This window comes from Canis lupus, chromosome 13 (assembly GCF_011100685.1).
Source record: "Canis lupus familiaris isolate Mischka breed German Shepherd chromosome 13, alternate assembly UU_Cfam_GSD_1.0, whole genome shotgun sequence".
NCBI lineage: Eukaryota > Metazoa > Chordata > Mammalia > Carnivora > Canidae > Canis > Canis lupus.
This window is the reverse complement of record NC_049234.1, coordinates 4,727,053-4,746,644: the sequence shown is the minus strand read 5'-3', so window position 1 is coordinate 4,746,644 and position 19,592 is coordinate 4,727,053. Positions and strand designations below refer to the sequence as shown.

Genomic DNA, 19,592 nt, shown 5'->3' with positions numbered 1-19,592 from the left:
AAAAAGAGAGCCCAGAAAAGTCCAGAGACTGGAGGTCATGATGGGTATGAGAAGCTGGCTCATTGAAGGACAGGAAACATATGAAATTGTAAATGGACAGCCCATCAGGCTGGGTGGTCTCTGGGTGAGGACATATTACAGCCTGGTGCAGTGGCTCTGGCTTGGACTGGGGCTGAAGGGCCTCTGGCTATGAGCTACCCACTCAGTCTTGTGCAAATCACCACTAAAATGCCCAGGAAGATAGACAAAGACCCAGACTCACAATCACCCAAAATGAAGACTAAGAGATAACCTAATTCCATAATCTAAGAGAAATTGGCACTATCTAGAAGGAAGATGAAGCTGGATTAAGAAATATCTAAGGCTTCTGGTTTTGCTTCTTTATATAGACACCATGTGGCAAGACGCAGGTAGACGCTCTACACCTATGCACCCGATCCGGAGCTGGTAGGGATGGGGTTTTACCCAAACCAGATCGCTGGGCAGCCCGTCTACGTGCCACACGGGCATTTGAGGCTCAGACAGAGAGCTGGTCCCTACACACACCCCACATGCCATGTCAGTACATTCATAAAGCAACCAGGAATCCCAGAAAACAGCTGGGAAGAATATGAAACTTGGCCCGAGCCAATCGTTGGGGGTGGCAGTGAGTTGACAGGGGACACGGTAACTATAAACAATGGAGTCACAATATGCATTTGCTTCCTATGTAATTCACCTGAATTCAACTATATTTGCTCAGGGGAGAAAAATCCCTTCACTTATCCATGACCTTCCCCACCCCTCACCTCTTCCTCCATTCAGACTAGCCTTTGGCTGCCACTACCTCCAAATACTTCCCTAAATGCAAATAAAGCAACTTTTTTTTTTTTCTCTCAGCCTCTGAGCTTCCAAGAAATTTGAGGAAGTTCTCCTCTACCCCTCAAACTTAAACACAATCCCCACAGTAAATGTCTACGGCTGCCCCATAGACACCTAGATGCAGGACCTGAAGGGTAAAACTCTAATGCTGACAGAGGCATTGTTTCTCTACACTTTCTGAAGTTTCTTAAGAAACATCCTTGCATTTGAAACCAGAAAAAAAATATATTAATCTGCCTCAAGACTTCATCTCTAACAAGCCCACCAGGTGACTGGGAAGCAGGTGATTTTCAGAGCACCCTTTGCAGCCTCTCTCAGGGTGCTCAGGACAGGGAGGGTGCAGCAGTAGTGTCCCAGGCCTGCCTGGTCTGCTCAAGGGTTCCCAGTCCTCAGCCTTGTAAATGCTGGCAGGAGGCTCCCACTCCAAGTAGTTTTTCAAAACAGCTAAAGGCAGATGGGGTGGAGGAGGGCACTAAATCCGTGCTTAGCAGTTATAGCATGATGGACATTGCCCCCGGTTTAGAAACAAGGCACCTGATTCCCATCGAGGGCTCTTTCACTTCCTAGGTGGGTGACCTTACTCTGATCTCTTCATCTCACTGAATCTGTTTCCTCATCTAGTAAATGGAGGTTACAATGATCTGTAAGGTTATTTTAGAGAGTTATGTAAACTAATGTCCCAAAGAAAAATTCTCACATACATTAGATGCTCAATAAATGCTAATTGAATTTAAATGACCAAGGAAATAGACGCAATCTCTGAAGGAAGTATGAGGTAGTGACAATAGAAATCCTCTCTCTTTTTTTTTTTAATTTTTATTTATTTTATGATAGTCACAGAGAGAGAGAGAGAGAGGGGCAGAGACATAGGCAGAGGGAGAAGCAGGCTCCATGCACCGGGAGCCCGATGTGGGATTCGATCCCGGGTCTCCAGGATCGCGCCCTGAGCCAAAGGCAGGCGCCAAACCGCTGCGCCACCCAGGGATCCCAGAAATCCTCTCTCTTATTACTTCCAAATGTTCACAGTGTTAGTGCTCATAAATACATTTATATTAGCTTTCCAGGGCTGCTGTAACAAAGTACCATACACTGGTGGCTTAAGCAGAAGAAATTTATTGTTGCACAAGTCCAAGATGAGGAATCTGAGATCGGAGCAGTTCCTTTTGGGGGCTGTGAGGAAGAATCTGCTCCATGCCTCTCCCCTAGCTCCCAGGTGGCTTGCTGGCAGTCTTGAGCGTTCCTTGGCTTGTAGAAGCATCACCCTGACCTCTGCCTTCATCTTCACATGGTGTTCCCCCTGTGTGTCTGTTTAGGTGTTCAAATTTCCCTTTTTATAAGGACACTAGTCACACTGGATTAGGGCCCATATTAACGACCTCATTTTAACTTCTGTAAAGACTCTATTGCTGAAAAGTCACATTTGGATGTGCCAGGGGTCAGGACTTCATGTTAAAATTTGGGGGGCAGACAGTTGAGCCTCTAACAACAGAGCAATGGAGACAGCTGGGGGGCAGAGTGGGAGGAGAACATGTAAGGTGAATGTTGGTGGCAGCTAAGCTGGAAGGGGCTAGATCATAATGTGGGCTCAGGATACACCATCCAGTGTCCTCTCCAGATGAAAGCCAAGAGGTATTCAGACTAGCCAGAGAGTCTCTGTAGGTGTCCCAGCAGAGATAGGATTTTACAACAGAAGCAAATGGTCTTTGAGAGTGGCTAGAGGCTGTGGGTCTGACACACAGGGCTCCTGGGATGTCAGCCCAGGTCATTGGCCAGGGACAAGAGGCTCATGCATCCAACAGAAGGGACAGAACAGCCTTATCAGCAGGAAGGGGTTGTGGGTAAATAGATCCCCAGGCCAAGGCAGGACCACTATGGGTCTCAGCCTGAGGGATTGCTGAGTACATGGTAAGCCAGGAAAAGACTCCGTGGTGCTGGCCGAGAGGGGACTATCTTCCTCTGAGTGGGGCCCAAGTTTGGAACCTTAAAGTCATCTCTTGTCAGAGTTAGAATAGTTTATCTGGTATCTAACAAAGACAGTTCAGTGGACTGATTTCTAAGATAGAATCATCTACGATAAGACTCAGGAAAGAGGAGATAGGATAAAACTTCATTTGCTCAGCTGGATCATTTGTCCAACTCTACATTTTTACAGGCAGGCATGCAACCATCAGGCATGCAGTGATTGCTGGCAAGCTGGCAGGGCTCACAGGCCAACTGGATGGACAGAGGCATGAACAAGCTTCAGCAATGCAGCATGACTGGTGTCATTATGCAAAGTCCCTGGAGAGCCTGCAGCAGGGTGTATATAACTCTACCCCGGTGTGTCCTGGGCCATGAGCCCATGAGACTTCCTTAACTTGATGAACGGCCTGGGTTTGCTCCCACCTGTTTTTGTAGGTGATTTCTGCAAAACAACCCTTGTAACAAAGAGGCTTATGTTTGACAAAGGGGGCAGAGAAAAGTGGGGGTGTTTTCTTACTATGCAACCAATCAGGTAGACAAGAACCCAGAAAAGATGCACAGATGGAACTTCTGAGGAAAGAAAACATCTCTGAAGACTACAGGAGAAAGAAAGGACAGAGAGAAGGTTCAGGAGATTCAGTCATTAAAGAAAGAAAGGGCCCACTATAGCCGGGCACAGCGTTAGGCACAAGAATCCAATGATGAGCAACAAGACCCCCTTACCTTGTCATGCTTGAGGGGATAAGCATTAGCTGATAAATCATCTGAAAATATAACCACAAGTATAACAGGTAGACAGAGGGAGGAGGGTGGGGAGGGAGGATCCTTGTCCACCAGAAAGCCCCAGGTGAGCTCTCTACTGGGACTCTCTCTGGAGGAAGGAAGCAGGATAACCTTCCTTCACCTGCCCCACAGTGAGGGCCTGCAGAACAGTCCTGCTTCCTCTGCCAGCCTCCTCAGGATCTGTACACACACTGCTCCTTGCCCCCTATTCCCTGGCAAAATGAACTACTCAGTCGTGTGTAGTCCTCCAGCATCTTTCCCTCATGTGGTTCCAGTATGGTCTACATGTTGACCTGAAGCATGTCCACCTGTGTGTCTGTTCCCACTATATTATTCATTTCTTACGGTTCAAGGAACATACCTTAATCTACTCTGTGTCTAATGTGTATTGAATGAATAAGAGAGTGAATAAATGTCTTTTATCTTTAGTCTGTCAACACAGGGAAACAGAGACCTAGAATATCATCTTAATGGCACTATCAAAATGAATCAAAGTCAGCACGTTTAAACATTAATCTGAAACCAAAGAGATACGTTTTAATAGGAATAAATTAAAAAACCTCAACTTTCGGTTACTGAAATCAATAATATGAAGGCAGGATTCATGAGGGGGAAAAAGCCATTCATTTGGCAAACATTTGCTGAATGCCATCTATGTTCCAGTCACTGTTCCAGGTGCTGGATATATAGCACAGGCAATGTCTCCAATTCACAGGACTTAAATTTGACTAGAAAAAAAAGATCTAAGAGTTTTAACTAAGCACAAGTTTAATGTGAGTCATCAAGATAATACAGCAACAGCAGGAAAACAAATCTTAACCTGATTTTGCCAGCACCAGGAGAGAGCCCACATGTTGCCCTATACCAAGAACTTGGCGCTAACCACAGGTCTCTTGTATCAGCAGGGACTTTGACAAACCAAACAGCATATCTGGAATAACATGGTCAGGTCCCCACAAGTCTGAAAAATGACTGAAGGATTTGCATGTGTTTGGACTGGAGAACCAATGGTCAGAGGAGATGCAACAGCCATCTTCAAACATTGAGAGCTGTCTGCACAAGACTTGACTGCAAGGGCATGGAGTTCACCAGGTAGAAATTACAAAGCAACCAAGAGAGTGTCTCACAAGAGGATTTGCTCCACTAAGGTATAGGAGGCCTCCTTCCCTAGGGAAGACACATTCCATCCTCAGGGATGCTCCAGAAAAAAAACTATGCTGAGACCAGACTAGAATATCAAGAGATCACAGTAGACTTTGAGTTCCATCAACTGTAAAAGCAAGAATTCTATAGTTAATCTCCCATTAATCAGAAAGGCAGTATTTAGGAGTGTGGGCTTTGGATTCAGGCAGAGCTGGATCCCAGTACTAGACTGGAAAAAGTCACTCACACACTCTAGGCCTCATTCCCTTACTAGTAAGAGAAAGATGGTTGCAGTTCCTACCTCATCCTGGCCATGAGGATTAAGTGAGATGATTTACGTTAAGTGCTGCTTTGTACAGTACCTGGCCCTTGGTAAGCCATCAATAAACATTAGCTGATGGTAATATTGAGTGCTCTTCATTTTATTTTACATATTTCAATTTATTTAGGTAAATCATTTTGCTGTGAGTCCCTAATTTCATAATCCTCCATCTTTCATTTACCTAAGTAATTATTGTAGCAATTTAAAACTATAAAGTAGAAGGACTTTAGAGAAATTATTATATTATTGTTTTATTCCCTAAAGAAATTAGGAAAATACCTAACAGTACAAGAAGGGATATTTAAGGGTGTAACTTAAGGAACTTGTGATCAAAGTAATATTGGGATGCTAATCGTGTACAGGATGGCTGAGCAGGCTGGGGTATGGCAACCCCAGGGACTCTTTTTCTCCTTGAAAGACCCCCATCAGATAACAGAAGTAAGAATCAATCCAGCAAACTGATTTTATGAGGACTAAATCATGTCAGACCAATTTAATTTCCTCCTGTAACAAAGAAACAGGCTGCTGTGACACAGGTAAGCAATGAATAGCAGATACCGTGGTTTCAGCTAAGTCTTCAATTCCAGGCTATGAAATAGCCAAATCTAAGAAGTTAATTGAATTCTGCTGGCTAGTGGAGAGGATCTTTAAAAACAGGCACCAAAGGCTCAGGATCTACTTTCCTTTGTAGGACTGGCAGAAAAAAATGCCCCTTTCCTACAGTAAAATGCAGAATTCATCCAACAAATATTTATCAAGCACTGTCATGTGACATGCCCTCAGTCTGGACTGGATGAAGAAACTGAAGTAAGATTGATAAGCAGACAGACTTAAATGGGACTTTTCAGTAGACGTGAGTATGGAGCTGATGGTTGGGGAGTGCTACAGAAGAAATGGAATCTTTGAACTGGGCTGAGTATTTCAAGGAAATAGGTACAGTTTTAAAGAACAGCTGTCGGGATGGGGCCTGCGAGGCTCAGTTGGTTACGCGTCTGTCTCTTGATTTCAGGTCAGCTCATGATCTCAGAGTCCTGAGATGGAGCCCGCTTAAAATTCTCTCTCCCTCTGCCTCTCCCTACCCCACTCCAACCCTGCTCATGCTCTCTCCCTCTTAAAAATCAAAACAAACAAAAAACAAAAACAAACAAAAAAAACAGCTGTGGGATGAGAAAGGCACTTTGAAGAATCTAGGTTAAATGGATCCAAATGGGCAAACTTCAGTAGCAAGGACGTCTTCAAGACCACCTGCCTGGCAAGGCTGCCCCATATTTAGCAAGGAACCACAAATGAGCATGCTTGTCCCAGGCCGCACCTGTTGCAGGGACCCAATCCGATGAGGCACGATGTGTCAAGATGGCAGACTAAAAAGCAATGAGTACCGGAGATGAACATTTAGCTATCCCATAATAAGCATCTCATACCCATACACACCAGACACTCCCAGTCACCAGGGCAACCTTGCCTTGAAGCTGTACTTTGTTCTTTTTCACACTAGATCTTTTTAACCATTTTTCCTTGGAGTGCAGCTCTGGCCTTTGACTCTGCTGAGAAACACCACACCTTCTTGGGAAATGCTGTTAAATCTAACATTTACCAGGTCCCTTTTGAAGGCTTATGTCTTATCCTTGTTTCTGACACTGAGCTGAGTCAACGCATGGTTTGAAAACTTGCTGAAAGCACCAGCAACACAAAGTAACCATTATGATCGCCTGCCGCTGTGTCAGAAAAATTAGAGACACAGTGTTATGTCTTCCACTGTTTTCACTGACAGTCTTGCTTTTTAAAAAAGGGAATCACCAAGTTCATGTGGACAAGGAACCAGCTTTGATCCTTAAAGATGGAGAGACTGATTCTCAAGATTAAAGTGGCAGTTCTTATGTAGGAAGCATGGATATAAGATTATTGAACTTTTCACATTTCTTTCCTCCTCCTTATAATTTACAGTATGCTTCAAATTAACCTCGTTTTCCTCTTTTAGAAAATATTTTATTTATTTATTTATTTGAGAGAGAGAAAGCTTGAGCAGGGGAGGGGCAGAGGGAGAAGCAGGCTCTCCCCTGAGCAGGGAGCCCAACATGCTGGATCCCAGGACCCTGAGCTCATGACCTGAAACCTAAGGCAGACACTTAACTGACTGAGCCACCCAGACGCCCTTTAACATTATTTTCTAGCTCAGGTTTCCTTATTCAAAAATTTTGAATTCATTATTCAAAAATTCAAAACAACGTAAAGGGATCCAGAAACAGTTAAAATATTTTTATGCAAATAATGATCTGACTTTTGACAACGTGTTTGTCCTTTTCCACCAACATGTTTAGGACTAAAGGTAAGTCTCTCTACGGTTATTAGCTATTAGCATCTGCTTTAAAAAAAAAAAAAAAAAAAAAAAAAAAGCCCTCTGATTTGTGACTGGACCAGAAAGTTCTTTGCATATCCTTCTATTAGCTCTCTGCTAGAGAGGGCTGTTCCGGGCATGTAATCCACAGCCGTAATGCTGCCTCGCAGGGAGCACGGCGGCACCACGAGGTGGGCAGGCAGGTCCGTGCCGTGGACCGAGTGATGGAGCAGCAGGCTCAAGGGCCGCGCGGGCGAGCGGGGGCCCAACTCCGGTTTTCGGGCTTTCGCCGCCCGAGGGAACTGCCTCCCTGCGGGGACGGAAGGCGCCAGCCGAGCGATCGGGGTCAGGCGCCCGCCTGGGAACCGCGGCAGAGAGGGAGGGGCCAGCAGCCGGTGCTCGGAGACGTGGCGGGACCGAGGGGCGGGGGCCGGGGGCCGGGGCGTGCCGGGTGGGTGACCCCCGCGGGGCCGCGGGGCTGCGGGGCCGCGGGGCTCCGGGGATGGGCTCCGCCGCCGCAGGGGCGTCCCGCTGCCCCGCGCCCTGGGCCTGCGTCGGTCGGTCTGTCCTCCCGCCCCCCGCGCCGCGGCGCCGGCCGCCCGGCCCCTCCCGCTCACTCACCCGCCTGCAGGCCGCCCGCCTCGGGGCCGCTGTCCGCGGCAGCGGCGCTGGGCGGCGCGTCCGAGTCGGTGTAGGTGAGCCAGGTGGACTCGGTCTCCCGGGTCCAGCTCTCGTAGTAGCGGGGCTCGATGGCATCCGCCCGGCTCCCGCCACAGCCCATCCTCCCGCGCTGCGGGCGCGCCCGGCGGCCCGGCGGCTCGCGGCTCCGGCGGCGGCTCAGCCCCGGCGGCTCAGCCCCGGCGGCGCAGCCCAGGCCGGCGAGGCGGCGGCGACATCGCGTCCCCGCCCGCCCGCCCGCCCGCAGCCCGCAGCCCGCCCGGCTCCCGGCTCCCGGCTCCAGCCGCGCCCGCCGCCCCCCGCCCTCCTCCTCGCCTGCGAGGCCCTCCCTCCCGCGCTCGCGTCCCCTCACCCGCACCCTCGGCCTCGGCCTCGGCTCCCGCTCCCGCTCCCGCTCCCCCTCCCCCTCCCCCTCCGGGGCGGCGGCCGGGGAATGAGAGGGAGGCGGGGGTCCCTAGAGGGCTTCGGCCCCGCAGGGCGGGATTACCGGGATTACCGCCTCCAGGGGCCGGCGCACCCAGCCGTCCGCACACCCGCCGGGCCGTCCATTCATCTGTTCACCTATTCATCCGTGCACCGTTCTTTCCTTCCTTCCTTCCTTCCTTCCTTCCTTCCTTCCTTCCTTCCTTCCTTCCTTCCTTCCTTCCTTCCTTCCTTCCTTCCTTCCTTCCTTCCTTCCTTCCTTCCTTCCTTCCTTCCTTCCTTCCTTCCTTCCTTCCTTCCTTCCTTCCTTCCTTCCTTCCTTCCTTCCTTCCTTCCTTCCTTCCTTCCTTCATCCCTTTTCTCCTCCCTTCCTCCCATTCCTCTATTCTGGAGAGATGAAGCCCTTGGGAAAGGATCCCAAGCATTCTCACCACTTGTTTCAAAGCGGTAGAGCTGAGGACAAGCCCCCCAAATGGGCAGAGAGTAATGCCACAAGAATTTAAAAAACAGAGCCCTTGCCTGGTCTTAACTGGTTTGGAGAGTAGGAGGGGGAGCCTATGATCTCTGAGAAAGTTGGACTAGACTCTATCACTAACACCTTTCCAGTTTTGTGACTTTGAACTTTGTTTTCAAGAGAGCAAAACAAGGACCAGGAACTGTTGAGCATCCAGGACACCCTCTCTGGATGGGGCTGGGAGGCATGGCTGGCTTCCCTCCAGTCCCACTTGCAGCCTAGACATCCCTGTGTCCACTGCCCAGCTGTCAGCCTTCCATTCATTCAAGTTGCTAAGTTGCACACTTAGCAACTTGTTGCACACTAGAGCTCGGACTTGGGTAGGCCAGTGAATTTACCTGTCCCAAAGAAGCCGGAACACCTGGTAAAAGAAGGAAACTACCCGTAGTGAGAGCTAGGAAAAGGTAAGAATTGGAAGAATAAATCCTCAATGACCCAGCCCTGCCAGAACAGAACATGATGCTGAATGAGTATTGTTTTCATTCATTCAATATATATTTACTAAATACATATTATGGAAAAACACTTCTATATATATAATACCCATGTAACATATTGTGTATATTACTCATTGTATATAGACTGTAGTGTGTACTGTTTAATACATCTTATAAAGTATAAAGAATAAAGGGGTAGTATTCACTATGTAATACATAACATATAGAATATAGACTACATTGCCTATACTATGTAGCATCCAGTAGATAGACCAATTCTAGGGCATTACCTTCAAATAATCAATGTTCATCAAATATTTTCTTTTTTTAAAGGATCTTATTTATTTATTTGAGAGAAAGAGAGAGAGAGTGAGCACAAGTAGGGGGAGAGGCAGGCAGAGGGAAAGGGAAAAGCAGGCTCCCCACTGAGTAGGCAGCCCTATGCTGGACTTGATCCCAGGAACCTGGGACCATGACCTGAGCTAAGGGCAGATGCTTAACCAACTGAGCAACCCAGGTGCCTCTCATATATATATTTTTTAAATGAATAAATGACAAGAGGCAATATGGGGATGTGGTTAAGAGCACAGACCTAGGGCCCAACTCTGAGTTTGGAGCTTGGCTCTGCCACTTACCAACTGGACAACGTTGGGCGTGTTTCCTAACCTCTCTGTGCCTCAGCTTCTTCTCTGTGAATGGGGATAATAAATTGTCTTAGTATGTGTAAAGTGCTTGGAAGAGTGCCTGGCACCAAAAAACACTCAATCACTCAATCACTGTTAGCTATCATGCACATTTGGGGCAAGAAGCAAAAATGGCATCCCTGAAGGAGGAAATCACTGAAATGATGTATTTTCACATGAGATAATGTCTGTGAAATTCTTACCACACAGAAGTTAGGAAAATGATATTTTTCTTTTCCTTCCTTCCTTTTTCCATGATGTTACTAGCAACCTTCCTGCAAATTTCTTACCACCATTCCTGCATAATCATCGACAGAGCAACATCCTATTTTTTCATGGAATCTCTTCTTTTACTATATAACACCACAAATTCAGAGAAATTTTGAATCTAGAAAAAGTTAGAGATCATCTGATCTAGTCCTTTGATTTTACCAACTAGGAAATCATAGCCCAGAGAGGTTTGTGGTATCACCCAAAATCACAAAGTAAAGTGTGATCTCTGGCAGAACTGAATTTTCAATCAGTACACTTGGGACCTCTGATTGCTGGCTCTTGGCTCTTTTTTTTTTTTTTTTTCTTTGCTCTTTTAATTATGACTCTTTAGTTGGAACTAAATTTTCTCCCAAAACTTTAGGAACAAATGTAATAAACGTAAATACATAAGGCATAATAAATTATCTTAAACCATCTGTTCAGAATCTATAACTCAACTGGCATGAAATGGTCACTTTTTCCCATGAAGTTTCAAAGCAACAGCAGAGATGCCTGGGTGGTTCAATCAGTTAAATGCCCAACTCTTGACCTCAGCTCAGGTCTTAATCTCAGAGTTGTGAGTTCAAGCCCTGCATTGGGCTTCATGCTGGGCATGGAGCCTACATACATACATGTATATATAAAATAAAAGCAACAACAAAAATAATTATTTTAAAGGAGGTAGGGTTGCAACAAGGAATTGAAAGCCTTAGCAAAACCCATCCAGAGCAATGAAGTAGATTATGCCTTTAAAAGCTATTGCTGAGAGACACCTCAGTGGCTCAGTGTTTGAGCGTCTGCCTTTGGCTAAGAGCAGGATCCCGGGGTCCTGGGATCAAGTCCTACATCAAGCTCCCTGCAGTGAGCCTGCTTCTCCCTCTGCCTATGTCTCTGCCTGTCTCTCTGTGTCTTTCATGAATAAATAAAATCTTTAAAAATTTTTTTTAAAAAACTATTGTTGAGTGGTATTTGTAACACAATGGAATTCTCAGAATAAAGTATCTGTGGCTTTAAGAGCCCTGTGGTGGGTATCACCGTTAGCTTGTTTCTATGGAAACTGGAGCAGAGGGCTTTAGGGACCAAAGCCCTTCCACCTACGGATCTTATTTATGTGGCCTAGCATCACAGGGCTCTGCCCAACTGCCACGAGTTGAAGAAGGGAGACCTCCATGGAAACAGTCACAGAACAGATGGACCCTCAACCTGCCCGCAGGATCAGTCATCTGAAAAAAGAGTACAGACAGATTCACTGCCTTATAAGTTTCAAATTTTCCAAGTGAAAAAGTAACACAAATAGCAGCAGCAATAGCAGCAACTATAGCAGCAATAATTCTGGCCAACAGGATGCAGACCCCAGATAAATCTCTTTAATCCTGAATACCAAATTTCAGTGAGTATCCCACGATTCCAAATTAGTGAGCAAACCAGAAGTGTAGCTCCATGCCCTTTGTCTGGAGGATTATCAAGTAGTACCCATTGAGCATCCCTCTTGTTCTCCAATCTTGACTGGCTGACACATCCTCATTGATCTACAGATTGTAATTTTATTGTAAAGGAAAATAGCTCCAAGTTAACACCCCATAGCACAAAATCTAATTGCATTCCTCACATCTGGGTAAAAAAAAAGCTGACAAGTGTCACATGGGTCCAGTTCCTCATCTCTCACCTTTAAAGAATGACTCCATCCTTGGGGAGTTATGTGGCACTGGAGTTCAAGTGATACAGGGTAAACATGACTACCAGAGAGAAAACCAAAAAGAGAAACTGAAATATTGTAACAGCAAGAAGATTAATGAGTTTTGGACTTGGTTTAAGAGGTTAGAAAGGGTGAAAGTGGAAAAAAAAATTTGCCTATGTTACCCCAAAACACAGATGGAGAAGATTAAATTTAAATGTGAAACTAAACACTGTAAATTATCCCCATGAATCTTTAAACCAAGTAATTCTCAGGAGAAGAGAGGCCAGCTCCCTGGATTAATTCTAAAGAGATTCAGCAAATTCTTCAGAATTTATCTCTGTGCCTGGATGAATGTCCTATGGTGCTTTGTTATACTCCACAGGAAAACCCAGGACAACGCAATTGCCGGTGTTTCCAAGTTTCTGATTTCATTATATTTCCTTTCTGTGAAGTAGTAGCTAATTGATAAGATATAACAAATAAGAACACCTGGGTGGCTCAATGGTTGAGTGCCTTTGACTCAGGTTGTGATCCCGGGTCCTGGGATCGAGTCCCATATCCGGCTCCCTACAGGGAGCCTGCTTCTCCCTCTGCCTATGTCTCTCTTCTATCTGTGTGCCTCTCATGAATAAATAAATAAAATCTTTAAAAAAAAATTTAGTGAATAATCGATTTGTTCTCTCACTGGGGAATATGAGCCACATTCTTCTAGAAACAGCCTGGAGAGAAAAATCTGCTGCTGGTGAAGTGGATGTGTGATGTTTTTAAAATGACAGAACTTCAAATTGTAGACTGTAATAGTTAAAAGAAAAAGGGATGGGAAGAAATCCAGAGAGGCCCTGTCCCACGGGATTAATTCCAAAGAGAATTCAGAAAGCCTGGAGGCTTTGAATAAGCGTGCACATAGCACAACATATTCCTAGGGCCCTTTAGCACCATCTTTCTCTATGTCCCCTAGCATCACACTGGGTGAATTCACAGTATTGCCTCTGTACTTCCTCTTCACCTGAAACAAGGTAAGGTTGAATCATTTGCCAAACATTACTCTAAATGTAGGGAGGAGGAAGACTGGAGCCTACATCTCAGTCTGTACCCAAGGAGGCTTCCTTCTCTTTAGACCAAAGGAAGGGCAGGTTGTAACTTCTTCCCAAGCTTGGAGAAAGCATTTTCTATGGCTTTGCATGGTGCTGTCTACAGTGTTTATTAAGAACAATGATCCCAGTTCTGTGCATCAGTTCTCCTGACTGAAGCTTTACCTTGAACCCAAGAGGATTTTGACAGCATGTGAATCTGAAAAGTAGTTTGAGAATCAGCAGGCAGGGCACCTGGGTGGCTTGGTGGTTCAGCGTCTGCCTTTGGCTCAGGGCATGATCCTGGGGATCCTGGGATGGAGTCCTGTACCAGGCTCCCCGCAGGGAGCCTGCTTCTCCCTCCGCCTGTGTCTCTGCTTCTCTCTGTCTCTCATGAATGAATAAATAAAATCTTTGGGGGGAAAAAAAAAGAGAATCAGCAGGCACTTCAGAATATAATGTGATGAAAAGAGAGGAACCAAAAGAGATGGGATAGATTCTGTCCTCTGCTACTGGTTTACAATGCCAGGAGTCCAGGAGTCCAGGAGTACAGGGTTTCTAAGGCCAAGCTCAAGGACAGGAACAGAATGTTCTCCTCACCTCTGACCATGGTCTGGAGCATGGAGGCAAACTGTGGCTTCGGCTCTTGACCATTCTCAGAAATGTTCCTGTAGCACAGAGTAGACCAGATACTTGAGACTCTTTCTCTGAAAGAAAATAAAGCACAATTTTTTGTTTGCTGTTTGCTTACCTATATGACCCTTAACCTGGACCTCCAATCATTAAAGAGATGTGGTATATCTTATTCATTTCCCTTTGCAAAGAGTTGCTTGCCTTACTGAGTCAGAGCAAATAAAAATGAATCCTGGGCAAGTGAAAAAGTGCAAATTAATTTTCATACTTATATTACTCCTTTGGTGGAGCAAGCTGTTAACTGTACTCATGCATAAAGTCAGACCACAGCATGGCAAAGCTCAGGGGGACAGATGGTGACTTTTATTCATTCTTTCCCAGATAAGGGTGAAAAGGACCACAGTCAGTTACACTGTCCATGCCACCTTGATTGTTGCTATTGGGATTGACGCCTTCATCAAATATGGTATAGATGTAAGAGACAGGGCTGGGACGCAGGGAAGTCAGGCCATCTCTCAATCCTGTCTTGTAAAATTAACATGGAAAGCTTTCTGTTTGTCTTTGGTCAATAGAAAAGTAATCACCTTATCCTAAATGAAAAACATGACTTCCTGATTACAGTAAAGAGAGGGAAGGGGGGAAAAATGAGCAAGGCAGACAACGGGTCTTTCATTTGTAATAACCCAGCAAAAATTCTGCCTCCTGAGATTGCTGGCAGCTTGGGAGAGATGGCAGAGAAGCTGAGGCAGCCTGCAGGGCATTTGGAAAACAGAAGTTGTCCATTTGCATGAAGCTCCCAATACATTGCCCATGAGAGGGAGGTTGATCTGACTCTGCTTGCATTTGAGGGTCATTAAATCAAGGATTTAGAATGTTTTTTGCATTTTTCCCCCTTGAATGAACATGTGCTCCAGTTTGGACTCTGATGCTTGCTCATGTGAGAGCAGAGGCACATTCTGTGCTTGCTCTCATCTATGAAATGGAGATAAGCACACTACCTATGCTTCATGGTGTTGCTAGTGTTCAGTAGAGGTTAGCTATTGTTTTAATCTTTAAAAATATTTTATTCTTGGGGCTACTGGGTGTCTTGGTGAAGTGTCTGCCTTCCACTCAGGTCAGGATCCCAGAGTCTCTGGATCAAGCCCTGAGGCAGGCTCCCTGCTGGGGTGAGTGGGTGGGGCAGGTAGTAGGGGGCTGCTTCTCTCTCTCTTGTCCCTCCTCCAGCTCTTTCACTATCTCTGTCTCTGTCTCTGTCTGTCTCTATCTTTCTCTCTCACATAAATTAATTAATTAATTAATAAACAAACTGTTTTTATTTATTTTTAAAGATTTTATTTTGTTTATTTAAATAAAAACAGGGCAAGAACAAGTTAAGTTAACCCCAAGGGGGCTCCAAGAGTATGGAGGCCCTTCTCCCTTTGTGTTTCCACCTCTGGCCAGAGAGGCAGAGCTCATAGGCAGGATCAGCTTTCTGCACAGATGCAGCTGTGTTTTGCATCCAGAGGTGACCGTGGAAACCAACGGGGGGCTCTGGAGGGTGACCATCCATCCCCACAAGGACGCCCTACCTGATGAACAGTGTATCAGACAGACCTTTGGTGCATACCGACAGGCTTCTCAGACTGGAACAGGTACACTTGGGGGGAGGCAGTGTCCTCCACCCAGCTCCTATGACTAATTCTAGCTAACATTTATGGAGCACTTTTATGTCCCAGTCCCTCTATAATAGGCACTTTGCATATGGATTAGCTCATTTAATCCTCACAGCAATGCTGGGAGGTAGGTGATATTAAAGCCCCATTTTTATAATGAGACACTGAGACTGACAAAGGTTAAGTGTCTCGCCCATGTCAACCATAATACCTAAGTCAAGATTTAAACGCGGGTCTATGTGAGCCGTTCGGCGGGATCCCTGGGTGGCGCAGTGGTTTAGCGCCTGCCTTTGGCCCAGGGCGCGATCCTGGAGACCCAGGATCGAATCCCACGTCAGTCTCCCGGTGCATGGAGCCTGCTTCTCCCTCTGCCTATGTCTCTGCCTCTCTCTCTCTCTGTGTGACTATCATAAATAAATAAAAAAAATTTAAAAAAAAAAAAAAAAAAAAAAAAAAAAAAAAAGAAAGCCGTTCGGATGGGACTGGCTACCTGCAAACATCTAAGGAGAGGACTTCTCCAAGGGCAATCCCATTTGGGAAAGCTATATGTGCTCCTACTATTCACAGGATGAAAAATGAAGATTATTAGGACCTTCGGAGAAATTTTCCAATTCCAAGCAGTGTCTATGCGGATAGTAATCCTATTCAGAATTGAGAAAAATAGAATAGTTACTGGAATAGGGTGAAAAATACTCCACACTAATAAACTCCCTCATAAACAGTCACATGACCAAATCCAGGAACAAGCATGAATAGGAGAACAAGGATTTGATTTCTATGTTGATTTTCTATATTGCATAGGGTGTTTATCCTGGCAGCACCAGGGAGAAACAAGCTAGTAAAAATTATGTGTGGGCTGGTGGAATGTTTTGATTATGTGCATTGTTGATTCTACCTCCTGATAGATTCCTTCATAAGGTTGAATTAACTGATGTGCATTTCAAGTTCTCAGCTAACAGCAAACAACTTACTCAGGAACCTCAGGGAACTGCTGCTATCACAGGTCAGAAAGCAGGTGGTTTCATGCTTATCAGAGCATCTCAAACAAGAATAGAATTAGGGTTGTGGGGGGGAAAAAGAGAAAAAAGGTGCCTGACTGAATAAACCCTGTACAGGCAAAACAGTGTCTCTCTTTTGGTGGCTCAAAAATGTATGGAGAGACATTTTAGGGGGAAAAGGTGTGAGGTGGGAGGATGATTAGAGAATTAAAGGAAAGTAAGTGGTCGTGGTGAGAACAAGTTAAAGCTAAATAGTTAAATCTTTCCGGACAAAGCTCCAGGGAGACTGAATGCCTCCTGCGAAGAAGATCTGGGGAAAGCAAGCCTGCTCAGAAAGCAAGGTCATAGCTGTCAGAGAGAAGGAAGATTCTTGGTGCAGCCTCACGGTGGTTATCCAGATCGCCTCCCACCTCACGCATGTCCCCAGTCCTCTGAGCTCTCTTCCTCTATGAACTTGTGCCCAAAGCCTATAGAAAGGAGACAGCTGGAAGCAAAACGAGAAAATAGTTCCACTCAAACCTGCCTGTGGTGGTTGCCAGAGGTGGTGGGGTGGAAAGTGGGTGAAATAGGTGAAGGTGGTCAAAAGGCATAACTTCAGTTATAAAGTAAGTCCTGGGGATGTAATGTAGAGCATGGTGACCATAGGAAATGATACTGTATTGCATATTTAAACACAGCTGAGTGTAGGTGGATAGTAACTAGACTTCTGGTGGTGATCATTTCACAATGTGTACAGACATGGAATTGCTATGTTGTCCATCTGAAGCTAATATATGTCAGTTATACCTCAGTAAATAAGATTTTTAAAATTTTGCAGTGGTCTGATATTAGGGCATAAATTTCACTCCTTCGGCACTCTACTAACCAGATAAAACATATAGAAAAATAGGAAAGACATGTGCTCCAGCATGTCTAGAGCTCTGTGTTCTTTTTTTTTTTTTAATTTTTATTTATTTATGATAGTCACACACAGAGAGAGAGAGAGAGGCAGAGACATAGGCAGAGGGAGAAGCAGGCTCCATGCACCGGGAGCCCGATGTGGGATTCGATCCCGGGTCTCCAGGATCGCGCCCTGGGCCAAAGGCAGGCGCTAAACCGCTGCGCCACCCAGGGGTCCCTAGAGCTCTGTGTTCTATAGGAGACTGCAGCACTCAGAAGTGGTGGCAGGGGTGCCCAGTAGAGAAGCCACGTCTAGTGTAGACATGGTAACAAGTGTGGATTTTGTTGTTAGAGCAACACAAAGTATTTTTCTCAGAAGAGAAACTAATCTGCTGTTTCATTTTTAAAAGATCACTTGTGTAGAGAACTGGTTTTAGGGAGCCAAGAGAAAAAAGGTAGGGAGACCAGTGTGCAGATTGTTGGCAATCATCAAAGCAAGAGACCGATGACAGCAGCTTAGAGACTAAGGAAGGTGGCAGTGAAGATGGGTAGACTGGAGGCACATTATGGAGGTAGAATCAGGAAAGCTGGCCGATGTCTTGGATGCTGGGGTAAGGAAGATAGAGAAAACAAGAATGGGGACACCTGGATGACTCAGTGGTTAAGTATCTGCCTTTCGCCCAGGGCATGATCCTAGAGACCTAGGATCAAGTCCCACATCGGGCTCACTGCATGGAACCTGCTTCTCTCTCAGCCTGTGTCTCTGCCTCTCTCTCTCTCTGAGTCTCTCATGAGTAAAAAAATAAAAATAAAATCTTTAAAAGAAAAGAAAACACGACAGATTTCTGCTTGTATAATGGGGTGGGTAAGGAAAATTTGATAAGAAATAAATTTAGAGAAAAAATATCAGGAGTTCCATTTTAGATGCTTTGAAGTCAAACATCGCTGGGAGGTGAGAGAAGATGGGAGATCAAGGAAGGTCAGTGTTCGAACCACAAACAAAAGTGTGGGATTCCCTAAGGAGAAAGAAGAGAGTGTACAGGGAGAGAAGAGAGGATGGCCTGGATCCACCCCAAAGAATCCACTCTTCAGAGAACTAGTAGAGGAAAATGAACTTTAGAAGAACACTGAGAAGGGGACATCAGAGAAATGGGAAGTGGTGTCTCAGAAGCTAAGAGAAAAGAACCTGCCAAGAAGAGGACGTTTCATTCTGACAAACGCTGCTGAGAGGTTTCAGGTCAGGGACGAAGAACAGCGTGTTGGGTTTGGGAACATAGAGTCACTGGTGACATTGGTAGAGAGATGTTGGTGGAGGTAGAGCCAGAGGGTGGGGTTTGCTTTTTTTTTTTTTAAGGTTTTATTTATTTATTTATTTATTTATTTATTTATTTATTTGAGAGAGAGAGAGAGTGTGTGCGTGTGTGTGGCGCACAACCGTGTACATGAGTGGGCATATGGGCAGAGGGAGAAGGAGAAGCAGGCTCCCCATAGAGGAGGGAACCCAATGTGGGGCTTGATTCCAGGACTCCAGGATCATGATCTGAGTAGAAGGCAGACATTTAACTGACTGAGCCAACCAGGTGCCCCCAGAGGGTAGGTTAATAAGGGTGTGAACACACCCATCCAGCTTGACTCCCCCTTGACACTCCACATAAACAACAATGACATGATCATCTTTACTATAAACCCAGAAGTATGGTGAGAAGGGGAGAGCACAGAACTACCACAACACTGTGAAAGCTGACAATCACATAGATAAGTTTTAGCTGATTAAGTAGGTTGAAGAAAGCTGGATCCCAAGTCAGCAGTGAGGAAGCCTCAAACCAACACCATTTACACTTCAAAGTCTCAGAGACTGGTGGCACCAGGAAACTTTAAATGTGGAGGTAAGGCAAGGGGGCTAGGAATTGGCATTAGAACAAGGAGAATTGGTTGAAAGCAGTCCTAAAAACAGTTGTATCTGCAAAACCCCCACCACGTGCTGAAGAGTCATTTGCTGGCTCTCCCCCCCACCTCCCAAAGGCTTCATTCTCTGGAAAGATAAAACAATGGGTCTCTAGACTGGGGCACCAAGCAGAAAGATAAAGAGATTGTATGTTTATGTGTGCTGAGACTCCTCAGGGCTCTTCCCTTCCTCACTTTCCAGAACACAGGCAGGAAAGATTCTCTTGGGAAATTGTCCAGTCCAGAGGCAAGATACCTACATCAGGGTTACCCAAGAAAACACCCAGGTGAGATTGCCCTCTTGTGAAACTCACAGTTGATAAGCTCCGCTCATGTTAACAAAGC

The 19,592-nt window shown here is 45.6% G+C and overlaps 1 protein-coding gene and 1 long non-coding RNA gene across 7 annotated transcripts in view; both read right to left on the bottom strand.

Annotated features, from left to right (window-relative positions):
- BAALC (BAALC binder of MAP3K1 and KLF4) overlaps positions 1-19,592 on the bottom strand; it is a 107,187-nt gene that overhangs the window by 72,750 nt on the left and 14,845 nt on the right. For 2 of the 6 annotated variants that reach the window (XM_038555255.1, XM_038555256.1), the window contains one exon: positions 13,742-13,848. In XM_038555255.1, the coding sequence (XP_038411183.1) occupies positions 13,742-13,848 (107 nt within the window). Of the gene's footprint in view, positions 1-6,383; positions 6,433-8,027; positions 8,233-8,571; positions 8,702-13,741; positions 13,849-19,592 lie in introns of those variants that run through there. The other 4 variants (XM_038555258.1, XM_038555259.1, XR_005368476.1 and 1 more) reach the window with 4 other exon arrangements.
- On the bottom strand, positions 10,698-13,505 carry LOC111098506. Its single transcript, XR_005368477.1, has 2 exons — positions 12,060-13,505; positions 10,698-11,616 (listed from the first exon to the last, which is right to left on the bottom strand). It is a non-coding gene; the product is annotated as an uncharacterized LOC111098506 (long non-coding RNA).